General features: G+C 36.0%; 1 protein-coding gene across 1 annotated transcript in view; it reads right to left on the bottom strand.

Annotated features, from left to right (window-relative positions):
* Positions 1-2,813, bottom strand: part of LOC120342287 (dynein axonemal heavy chain 8-like) — a 64,774-nt gene extending 61,961 nt beyond the window's left edge. Inside the window, exons 1-6 of the mRNA XM_039411061.2 lie at positions 2,686-2,813; positions 2,306-2,368; positions 1,980-2,115; positions 1,579-1,670; positions 875-1,051; positions 28-214 (exon numbers count right to left, since the gene is read on the bottom strand). Of these exons, the coding sequence (XP_039266995.2) occupies positions 28-214; positions 875-1,051; positions 1,579-1,670; positions 1,980-2,115; positions 2,306-2,368; positions 2,686-2,736 (706 nt within the window). The 5' untranslated portion in view covers positions 2,737-2,813. The remainder of the gene's footprint in view (positions 1-27; positions 215-874; positions 1,052-1,578; positions 1,671-1,979; positions 2,116-2,305; positions 2,369-2,685) is intronic.
* Between the last annotated feature and the right edge of the window lie 10,069 nt (positions 2,814-12,882).

The raw sequence follows: 12,882 nt of genomic DNA, 5'->3' as shown, positions 1-12,882 counted from the left end.
TGTACAATAAAGTCAAATATTTCTTACACATTGCTGAAAGCTGACTGGGAGAAACAGATTTTACATCAAATCCCAAATCAATATGGGTTAACTTGATAGTTTGACTTTGTAGGTTTGCATTAGCGTTCCCAAGACATTCGATGAATCTTTCAAATTCTTCCAGAAACCAAACTTGTAAATCTGTTTTTCGTTTTCCTGTTAGTACTCCCCAGTTCTACAATAATAAAGGGCCTGGGTTATTTATAATATGTACCACAAAACAACAACAACAAAATGAAAAAAAATGTACATATGTACAGAATGTTGACTTTAAAGATGACTTAATAGACACAAGGTGACTGCATGGACTGTTTTGCTATTATGTTGTTGTTGGACAAGGATTGACCCTATGGATCTCTTTTTCTTTAAAAACTCGATCGATTGTTTTGAAATTTTCAGTGATTAAAGATTGTATTTGTCGCTGAAAGGCTATTACTTTTATTAATTTCTAAATTTTCTATGAATCTTATGGGATGTAATGTATTTCGTGAGAAATTTGTGATGTATGGGGAACTTAACATGAAATTTTATTTAAGCCACTATATTACTACTTTATGATGAAGCTTTTTCAACATAATGAAAACTCTTAGGACCCGAATTGAAGCAGGTGCAGCCAAATGTAAGAAGAATTTTAGTTTTTATATGTTTATTTCCATGTCACACACATTGGTGTTGGAGTGAAATCAAAAAAATATATTTATAATTTTATCGATAGCAAGCCGGCAAATGTAGTTTATTTCTGGAAACAGCTTCATAGTGTTCAATGATTGTGAAAATATCAAAATTTTTATCATAAACACTTGAAACATCTAAAATATTTCATCATAAATGATACCTTTGTAGCTGCAATTTGTGGAAATATTACTTTTGACATGTAAAATTTCACTGCATCAAGAAGATTTCCATTTTCTACAAGAAAGTTTCCAAAGAAAACATCTTTATGTATATTTCCAACTTCAATTGCTGACTCATTAGAATGGCGAACAAAGAAGAAACACCATCCAGTCAATGGCTGATGTAAAATTAAATAAATATCAGTAATATGTCGGTAAACGGTACAGTATTTCATTTAAATAATGAATTGAACACCCTAGCAAAATAATTTTAAATGTGAAAGAATCCCAAAAAATTCAAACAAATATTTTAGCATGAGAGTTGATGTGGAAAATTGCCAATCTAAAATTAAATTAAAATATTGACTGCTTCTGTGCAATTAACTCAGAAACTAGTTCAAGTTCAAATTTAAAATTGTATAGTTTAAACAAAATTTTTCGCTTGCTTTATGTGCAATTTTTTTGACTTTGCTTATTTATTGCACTCCAACTTATTATCACAAAATGGAAAATAGTTTATATAAATTATTGGAACTAATTAGCAATTTGATAGTTTCATTTTCAATGGTGCATTTTGCACATGATGATTTGTTTCGTAAGTACTAAAATTTTTCTATAATTAATACTCATTGTGTCACACTCAGAAGTTATGGAGATTAAAAATTTCAGATTGAATTACAAAATTCAAACAAAGGTTAAAGTTCACCTCAGTATCTCCTTTTGTAAGAAAGAGATATTTTTTCTTGAATTCTGTTTGAGTTTGTTGTACTCCGTGAGCTCCTCGGTCAGACAAACTTGCTAAAAATAAGATAAATAACATATCATTTATGGCCAAAGCTTTTGCATAGCCTTTCTTATTCAAATCAATTTTGAAACAAGCATTTTGGAAAAAAGCATCTGCTTGTTCTATGAAAGCCACTTTTCTGATTGCATATATTTAAATAATACCACCTCACAGAATATTCTTAACATAGCTTGCATATTAAGCTTTTGTTTATTAGTACTTGACTCTTGAAACTACAAAAAAGTACAGTCTGGATAAAATAGAAAATATAAACTTCGACCATCGGACATCATTTTATAAAAAGTCTTGCAACCAATATTTACCAGGTGGTGGCCTATTTCCCCTATCTGGTTTTGAATTTTTTTTCTGTTGAATCATCCAAGCTGGCTGATGCTCTTGATAAAACATTGTTAGAACTCGACAACCACCAATCCGAAAAAATTCCTCAAAAAAGCTGAACTAAATAATATAACAAAGAAATGAAAGTTACATAAATATTTTAATAATAATATATTATTAATCTTCAGCTATTTAAAATTCAACAAAATCTCATAATATACTATATTATTTATGGAAATGAAATTGAACAATATCATTAATATTAATAATCACAAATAGATATGTATTAACAAGTATTTTAAAATCCTACATTTTGATCTTTTAACAGAATTGACTCAACTACATGTGTTTCCATATCAATAGTACTTCCCACCTGTAAAAATAGAAGTAGACATATACTGAAATAAATTCCCTCATTTAATTTAGCATTTTATTTTTTTATGGATCAGGAATTGTATTATATGAATTGACTCCTCAAAAAATTCTTGAAATACCACATTGAAAAGAGTAAGTTTTCGACCAAATTATGTTTCTAATACAAAATAATCAAATCATAGTTTCAGGTGAAATTGGATCAGTTCTGAAACGTTTCAATATATACCATTATGGAGAAATATGATCCTCACCAAAACTTAAAATAAAATTAAAAAAAAAAACGTTATTATGAACCTATTCCCCTATTCCACTTACATGCCAACACATGTAGTGATGACGCTCGTCCAATTTCTGTGCTGCAGCCATCTTTGTAAGTCTTCAGGATTTTCACTATTTTTTGATTAAACCGTCATGCTATTATTTAATAGCTAAAAATCACTAAAAAAATGCATTTTTGAAACAGAACATTATTAGTGGTTGTTAGTTTACTCAGACACATTTTTAAGAACCCTAACTTCAAATGGTCTGAAATTCATTAACCAAAAGCTTCTTACTCATAAAAGACGGGCAAAGTAGATTCGGAATCCTCTGCCACACATGATAATGGGAAATGGTGGATAATTCCTGAGAGTTGAAAAAACTTACAAAATGTAATTTGTAAACCATTATCCTGGTCTTTTTGAAATTGCTATGCGTGAAGTCGGATCAACTTCGCCAGAAGGAAAAATAGTAACGTACGATAAAATGAAAAACGTACATGAATGAACAGTTTTTGTTATTTTTTTATATACCATTGCAAGGTACTGATTGAATGTTTTAGATCAGGGTCGTCCAACCTTTTTGGGCGAAGGGCCACATGTAGTTTACTATTAATTGCCCGGGCCACTTAACATGGCATTATGTTCTAGTTTTGCTACACCGACTACAGGTTAATGGAAAAACAAACAATACCCTCACACCAAACTTTCACAATTAATATATCAATAAAACTGTTGTTTCCCAATTATTGATGGGGCGCCATCGATAGTTATTTACGAAAGTTTCACCAAAGACAAGCCAAGACGCTTGATGTTTTTCATCACAGCTCCCAACAGACCAATGCCTCTAGTCGTACCCTTAATAGGGACAATGGCTACGAGCTCTGCGGTAATTTCAAAATCATTATCAACTACCCGCAAGAAGATCGTCAAATTGAGCAGTAACCTTGATGTCAGTGCTTTCGTCAAGCGCCAAGGAATACGATGACAATTTTCCCACCTTTGTAATTAAAGTTTCCGCTATAGAGTTCTCAAGCTCTTCGACCTAACAAGTTATGGTCTCTCTTGACAGGCTATTTTTTCGAACACCTCTTTTATTTCCGGACGTAACACATTGGAAACTCGAACAATACATAATATACATTCCTTAACGAATTCTCAATTTGAGAATGGCTTCGATTGTTTTGCGATAACGTCATATAGAGTAGTAAAGGACCAAGTGAGTAAGCGGCTATGGCACCTTTATTTATCGATATATCCTCCCAGTTGGTTTCGATTCAAAATGGCACTAATGGCTCGTTTGAAAGGGCTGCAGAGCGCATTTCAGGAAAATAAACAAATCGTTTGTATCACATCTTTGTATACTATATCACTCGAAAAATAGTTTTCTCCAATTTTTTTATTCAATTCTGAAAAATACAGCGCGGGCCACTCGAAATACTTCCGCGGGCCACGGGTTGTACGACCCTGTTTTAGATTATGTTACAAAATTCAAACAAAGAATATTCAATGACTCTCTATGCTCGTTGTTAATGCAATACACAACCTCGAAGCAAAGCCACATCACATAGGACAGCGAATACCAGTGGTATAGACTTAGATATCCCACATTTCTTGCGCAATTTCTAATTCGTCCCAAACTACAAACGGGGTGATGCACCATTCGGAAACGTATGACACTGTATCATTGTTGACAAGCTACGAATGATATATATGTAACTGGAGCTAATACATGACCTATCACCGAGGAAAAGCGTTTATTAACCGTACGCGTACATATAATATACAAGTAGCAGCTAATCGCGATAACGCGAAGTAAGCACACGGTCAATCACATCTTTCGTCCTGATTATATCGATATATTACCATTTTATCGACAACCACCCAGTCATATACTATCATAGATTAGTTAAAATGTCAAGCCACATCCACATGCATGCCTGTGCACTTTCGTCCTCCTTTCCCTATTTTGGACATTACTGCCTCGAGAATGTACTTTTACGGAACAGATGTCAGTAATTTTTCGTAAAAAGGCTCTTGACATCATTTAAGTAGCTCTGTTGAGTGCTTAAATAGTCACAAGAGCCTAATTACAAATGTGAAAGCTTTTTCGAATATTTGTAGAATCGTACATTATTTATTTTAGCATCATATCCTCCTTGTTTTTCGAATTACCGTAAATGACAAAGAGTACACGCCCATTTCTCTCACGACTTTAGGTGTTATAAATCGGGTAATTTATCCATGTCCGCTCGCGTTTCCTAGCTTTTTCATTACGATTGATGGTACATTCTTCTTGTTCAAAACTTCAAACTTAAAAAAAATTGGAGATAATTTAGCTTTTGGATACTATTGGAAATTCGATCAAAAATTGCTGGTCCGGCATGTGTACGCACCTTTAACTGAGCCAGCTAAAGCTGCCACCTCAAACGCCGTTTAAATCTACCGTTTCATGTTAATTTTTAAAACTGTTATTTTCTGAGATGCTCTCTTTATGGGATATGAATTAGTTGGCGCCCAGAACGGTCTATCGAACAAAGCTCGTATCACCGATGTATATGATCTACTCAAGTTTGGCTAAGTTTCGATTTAGGACGCCTAGTGCAGTGTTGCCAACTTGGATTATTTTAATCTAGATTTAGATTATTTTCGTATGATTTGGATGTAAGAATGAAATACCCATTTCGATATTAGATTATTTCAGCATTCATTTAGCTATATTTAGATTATTTTTACAAATGGTATTTTGCATTGTTCCTTAGTGGCAAAGAAGTGAAGTGCAGTTCACCAATGCCTAACATCTGTAGATATAGACTAGAAAAAATACAGAAAGGTTTTCCAATCGAAGTTACGGTAATAGTGCTCGAAACAACAAGGGAGGTTCGTCAAAATATTGGCAATTATTATTATTACCCTGAAAGTAACGTGAACTGAACGCTGTTATTATGCTAAAATCTGAAGTCAGGAAATACTGTTGTTCACTATAATTCTACCCCTACTGCCCTATAAGAATGTCTAAAGAAACAAATGGCAAACGATATGACCAGAAAGAGTGGTTAGCGCCCATGGCTGCTGATGAATCTAAGGCAGTGGTTCCCAAACTTTTTAGAGTTGGGAGTTGGGACCCACTATTTATAACCACAGCTTATGGCGACCCATTTAACTTATTATGACATGATACAGCAATGGCTAATCATCGTAAAACTACCGTGTTTCCTCGAAAATAGGACCTGGCCTGAAAATAAGACCTAATTTGGATTTGAAAAATGATTTTAATTAAACCCTACCCTTAAAATAAATTTAAAATGTGTGGGAGAGAAAAGGTTCAATGACCTGAGGTAAGGTGAAGATCACACCACTATTCAAGATTGTGTGATTCCACAATCACAATTATGATATTTGTCACTTGATTTTGGTATAGGAAATACAAATAAAAACAATGAATGTCGGTTTTTATATAATGTTTATTAATAAATCTCGTGATTTTCTACAATGTAATTTTATTTTTGATAAATGAACACAAGACCCCTCTTCCAAAAAAAAAAAACACAGTGTTATTCTTCAGAAGAAAATAAATCTAAATCCCGTCTTCGGAAAAACACGGTAAGAAGTGCTGTACAGTGTACAAAACTGCTATGCGTAAAAAAGCCACATGCAGACATAGTCATTCTTTGTGTAGCAAATATTTGTTCCTTTGAGAAGATCGTAAAAAGGAAACTTATAGGTTATAGGAGTCGCTGCTTGGAGTCTATCCAGGTATCCTATCGCACAACCAACTTTATTAGTATATATATTTTCTCTACTAATTTTTGTGCATACGTTTTTTGTGACGACAGATAATCGATTGACTGACGCCTCAGTTTTCCAAACACTTTGTTCTTAGTTCTAATACTACACAAGACACAATGAGCCGATGATTATTTTATGTCATGTTGAGTCTGCCAAAGTTCTCAGAGATACATCGAGCATTTAAGCTAGAATACCGTATCTCTGTGTTCTTCTGTATGGCATCCTTTATTTCAAGGCACATGACTTTGATGTCGGAAATGAAGTTTTATCAGCGCATTTATATATAGATTTTAGCAGTGGTAAACTGGTTGTTAAAGCAGTAGAAGTTAAGATCGGAGACAAGCCAAAATCTGGAGGGAGAGGGTTTGACGTATTTGATGTAACTCCTGAAGCTTAGCTTTGAAATAACTTTCATTTATCTTCTTGGCATTTAGAACGGACCGCCCATTTTAAATTTGACCTGAAATTATCTGGGACGCCATACTGAATTATATTGATCTCAACACGAAACAAATGTCCTGAATAATATCGCAAATGATACTTATTGAAATCGGCTAATTCACTTCCTTTGAGTCTTCTATGCGGAAGTGTATGACATACCAATGAGACGGCGGTCATGACGAATAATTTGGAATTCAATCAGTCACTCGTTTCTTTGTCATCACAAAAAACAAGTGCAGGGGTAGACAGAGGTCGCTAGAGACCTCGTGAGATCACTTGCCATTTTGCAAAATAAAGCCAGGAATGTGAGATAGATGGGACAGCGTCGTAGTTATGTATAAATTACTGCGTGATTAATTGTAAGACTACATGAGAGTCGTCCAATAATTTTGCTATTAGAGTGAATGATTTTCAATAGCTTAAATCCTAAGTCATGTCCACATTAATCAGTTGATAAATTTAGACTATTGGCCTTATTTTGGAATGACTCTGAGTGCTATGAAGCTCGTTACTTCACGCAATATTTTGCTATTTCTACACGCATTGCATCACCCCGTGGCGCCAGGCCAAACTGACGTCCTACGAGAAAGACAGTGCTCACTGCTTACCGGTAGAGGTACCGACGTAAATCGCTGCGGCGATGGAACTTGGATTCAATTTGAATGTTCAGAACGGATTACTCGGATTTTAGTATACGTCGCTTGGTCTACCGATAATGTTGTAAGTCACTGAATAGCCATGCGTAATCGACATCCGACCACAACAAAATAATCGAAATAGGGAATGGATGGAATGCTGCGGAGCCACATTTTTCCATATGTGTATATGTGGAAAACTTTTGACAATTATACTGAAGAATAAATTGGTATCTAATATTACTCTTCTAGATATATTCATTATATAAAGTGTTGAAATAAAAGCATGTATCCGACGTTTATTTTTCCGTGTAGTCTCAAACGCAAAACTGTATATATACCGTATATATATTGAGCAAAAATGACTGTGGATGCAAATATGGGTCACTAATAAAATCATATTCTGGTAACACCGAATTTTTTGCAATTAAAGTGCAATCACAAAAATGAAGCCACAGGGAAACTATTTTGAACCAATTGTCAATCAAATTGCTAAATATACTTGTTAATGCTGTACACTTTAAAATAATAATAAAAATATTTGACCCTTGAACCTAAGTTTAATCGACAGTAATATTAATCATTCATTTATTTAATTGTATAAGAAATTTGTATACCTAGTAGTTTTATAGAAATGGTCAATTTCTAAGTGGAGTCTCCGTACCAATCTGGTTTAAAATACACTATATGGTTACCGGTGACTAGTAGAACTTTTATTGTTGTGTGCTACACTGTGCTTGCGTTGGATTTGTTTGCCTTTAACCTAGTAGTATATATTTACGCTTTAACTGGAGTCTCGTTCTATATACATGGGACATTACAAGTTAGTTAGCTGTCTATCCGTTAAAATATATATTTTATGAGTATGTTAATGAAAATAAAATTAAGAAACATTATTTTGAAACAGAAGCCATGTTTAAAATTAAGCAGTGCCATTCAAATTGAAAAAATATTTCTAGTCCGGGGTAGACGGATTATAATGTAGGAATAACCATTTTGTTAACAGTGGCGGCGCGTGGTCATTTTGACAACCGGGGCAAGCTACTGCGGGACCAAGTCACCCCCATCTACGGGGACAGGATGAGCGCTGTAAGTTCTCCATAAAAACCATTCCATCGGTAACAACCAATCGGCAAAAGCGACAATTTTTAGCGATAAGAAAGTGTCTTTAAAACCGGTCCAAGTCAAGGGATTAATAAATATAGACATAGTTTATTTTGAAACCTCTTTCAAAAGGAAAGGCAATATTTACCCAGATAAATACAATGACATATTAACAGAAACTTCGGGAAAGCAGACAAAACCTAAAATAAGGTTTAAAACGTTACTATGAAGAAAGGAAAGTTAATGCAAAGATAAGGACATGCGTCGCTCACTCATAGATATATATGCTGCTAGACTTCTACTGCTTGAACATATATGCAACACGCCGCGGTTTCTTGGAAGCAAAATGCTCAATAACGCGTCGATTAAAGTCATGCATCCCAGAAATAACGTCTCTGTGAATGAATCAAACAGCCAAGGAATTTAATCTATCTTGCTTCATTGTGTTTCTGAGATACGTTTTAATACGCTTCAGCGTGCTGAATGTTCGCTCTGCGTCGGCGGAAGAAATAGGCGTCGTCAAAATGATGTCCAGAAATTTTGCAGACGCCGCAAAGGTAGTTACTAGAGTGTTATCTATGAGGAACCCATAGAGCGCGCAAGTTGATGTGATGTTCAAAAAAGTTTAATTGGTGTATATACATCCCAATTCATTTTCCAATTTACCCACGTTTATCATGGGGTAAAATTTGGAGACAGTAGCCAACAAATGGATGGGAAATTGACGTGCAAATTTTGAAAAATTTTTGGGGTTCATCAAAGAGAACGCGGCAAGGTGTTCAGTGCGCAGACGATCGCCTATTTGATTCACCAGAATGTCACAGCATTCCTTTGCAGACAAAATCAAACGCTGCGTTGTTTGCCCGCGGCGTAAAGAAGCACTCCATGTGTCGTCGTATTTTATTGTTTCCCGGATACGAGATACAGCATCGCAGAAGTCTGAAATACACGACTGCACAGACGCTCCATCCATTAGCCTTGACTGCAATGCGCCGTATAATACATCCACGTGATAGAATATTGTGGAGAAAAAATGAAAACTCACCATCTTCTAGCAGACGCTTTAGACCTGCCGCCTCCCTCACAGAGCGTTCGTCCCAAACCGGAGAGCTCTGAATGCCATTGAAACACTCAATGAGCTCAGACCTAATTTCGGACACGCCCTGCACCACGCGTGATTGGAAGTTCCAACGTGTTGGTGCACAAGCTGGGAGACGGCGGCTACATATCTGGCGAAGGAGGTCAGAGCGCTTCGGCGAAACGAAAAAAAAATGAAGAAAACCCCGAAACATTTGCAAAAAATATACGGACGAGAGGGGTAACAAGACACATATTTTTAATACCGAGGTTAAATTGGTGTGCATAACAATGTAAAAAATGCGCATGAGGAAAATCTTCTTTTATATAAACTTGAACACCATGTTTCGACCCACTCATGACTGCCGCGCCGTCATAAGTTTGAGCTATCAATTTTGACTTCGCGTTGTAAGGCTGTAACACTTCTTTCAGTACAGCCGATATCCCGCAAGCCGTGCGATCAACGATTGGTACAAAGCTGTGAAATCTCTCGGTAGGTTTACCATCTTTCACAAACCGAAAAATCACAGCCAGTTGGGAAACGCACGTGATGTCAGTTGTCTCGTCAGACTGAATCGAAAGGAACTGGCAATTCTCAATTTCCAGAGCCAAATGTTGTAAATAAATTTTATGGTTCCATTACATTTGAACCCACGTATATTTGAACTCATGACAATTGCACTTGTATGCTATTGCACCTATGGAATTTTTTTTGTTTCACGGAAAGTTAAACCCATACTAACCCTAACCCATGGGTTTTAGCACCCGCATATAGATTGAACCCGTGGAGATACGCATGGGTTCAAATGTACATGGGTTCAAATGTACGGTCACCAAATTTTATACATTGAGTCGAGCAAATCATTTTGGATATCCTTAGATGTTCCTTTCGAAACAGTTGCGGCATCAAGATGATCTCTCAATACTGTATCTAGGGATGCGGTGTATTCCACCATATCCAAAAATACCCCTCTATTAGAAGAGCCAGCCCGTTCATCGTGCCCACGGAGGGACAGCTCGTGACAACTAATGAACTTCAAAACATCTATCAATCGACCGAGAACATGGCGGTTTTTCTCGACGTTTTGGTTGTGCCGACGAATAGAAACCGCGCGTCCTTCATCCAACTGTGCTGCAATATTAACATTTCCGAATGTTCGGTATTTTACTGCATTGTCCAGATGCTCCATAGAAGATTGATGATCCCTGGCACGCTCGGAAAGATGTTTAAGATCTCTAAAACCAAATTTACACCAACGTGAGTCACGGGCGGTAGCAAAAAGTAGGCAATAAAAACAAAAAAAGTGCATTTTTGTCCTCGCCGTAACACAACCATTCGTGTTTTTTATACCAAGTTTCTGCGCAGAATGTACGCCGACGCTTTCCTCCGTCATGAGATTGTTCCAGTGAACAATTTTTTGGTTGATAAGGCCCAAGACGTTGTACCTCTAATTTTTGTTCCAGCGGCAGCTGCGAAAACGGAGTGCGAAGTAGTGCATCAATCTTATTCATTATGAGGTCTAAGGCTAAGAAATGCGGAGTCGGAAAGAAGTGAGGAGCTCAAAAGGAATGTGGGAAATCGAAAGCAAATGGACTAAAGGTCTCTAACTGATTCAAATAGCGAAACAAGCGACGAAAACGAAGGCGAGGAAACTATCAACTCTTCAAGCAACCAACGAACGAGAAGGAATGCGTGAATATGTCAACACGTTGTTGTAAGAAACGTCGGCATTGTGTCGTCATAATTTCGGGGCTAGCCCCGATCGGCCCCGATGATTTAGTAAAAGAAACAGAAAACAAACGAGACAGACGCGGCGAGTGGAAGATAAAAGAGAGAATACGATATACAATGAGCAACCGGGGCAAAATCGGCGTCGCCCCGTCGACGTTCGGCGAAGGCTTTGCGAGCGAAAAATGAACCATGTCGGGAGAATATGGCTAGTGTAGACAGTCTGTGCAACCGATATTGAGGTATTTTTCGAATATTTTTTACTATACCGAAAAAACAACCGGGGCATTGCCCCGGTTGGTCCTATTGACGCGCCGCCACTGCGATTTTGAAATAGAAAAAAGCCATTTTTAAGCCACAGTTGAGTGAGACAAATAATTCCAAAAATTCTAATTTGTGGTTTAATAACGTAATTTGTACAACATATCACAGGCTGCAAGCGGACCAGTTTCAGATATCATTCTGATTTCGTTCTCATGGCAACAATCAAAATATTGCTGGTCAGATCAGTTATAACGAACGTACTGTAAAAATCAACAAATAACTCAATTGATTATTGACTGCAGAATTTTCCCCGTAAATTGGAATTGTAGATTATGTAACAAAAATCGGCATACAACGACACAGTTTACAGGTTACTGACGTCAGAAATGTATTCCATCTCACTTGTAACAGCTGTAATTGTTATGTCTGTTTATATTTTTGCGTATATATACATTCAATTAATTAATAAAAATTAGTTTGTTTAGACGGTTGCGATACAACGAAACCTAATTATATTTTAGCGCGAACGAAGAAATTCGCGTCAACGAAACTATTAACAGGTCATGACACTCGAGAAAAGTAAACAATAAAACGGAATTATTTGAACAATTGAAATAATCGGTACAAACTAATTGACGAAGGAAGCATAATGTATATACTGCATAAAAAACAAACGATTAACAGCTACATCGCTGATTTACGTGGAAATTGTAACTTAAATGAACACTTGAAAGTCTCATTAAAATGATATTTTGTAAGTAATAACAGGACTATCGTTTCCCATTTCTGATAATTATTTCCATGCTATATATATACAAAGTGTAATTAATATGAGAGACCAACTAACCAACGGAACACGATAGCAATAATAACAGCAGAATCAAAACTTGCACATAATTTGTCTTTATACAAGGGTATTCCAAATTGAAGACTTGGAGAGTGAATGTAAAATGAACAGGGATGTTACTCATTTACACGGTTCCTAATAATTAAGAATATTATTGAAGTGTTAGCAAGATTTTTGATAAAGATGGGCGATTTCTATTGACTGTGTCAACATAATATATCCCAATTTGATGCCCTTGATTAGTTGCTTGAATATGAACCATGTAAACACAATTTGTGAACGGATTCGTTTGTTGAATATTTATTTGTTGACATTATGTTTATGACGCCATAGTCAACCTGGCGATGTCGTCATCATACTATTTGTGCG

Source organism: Styela clava, chromosome 1 (genome assembly GCF_964204865.1).
Source record: "Styela clava chromosome 1, kaStyClav1.hap1.2, whole genome shotgun sequence".
Taxonomy (NCBI): domain Eukaryota; kingdom Metazoa; phylum Chordata; class Ascidiacea; order Stolidobranchia; family Styelidae; genus Styela; species Styela clava.
Note: the sequence above shows the minus strand (reverse complement) of the source record. Positions and strands in the feature narration are given on the sequence as shown.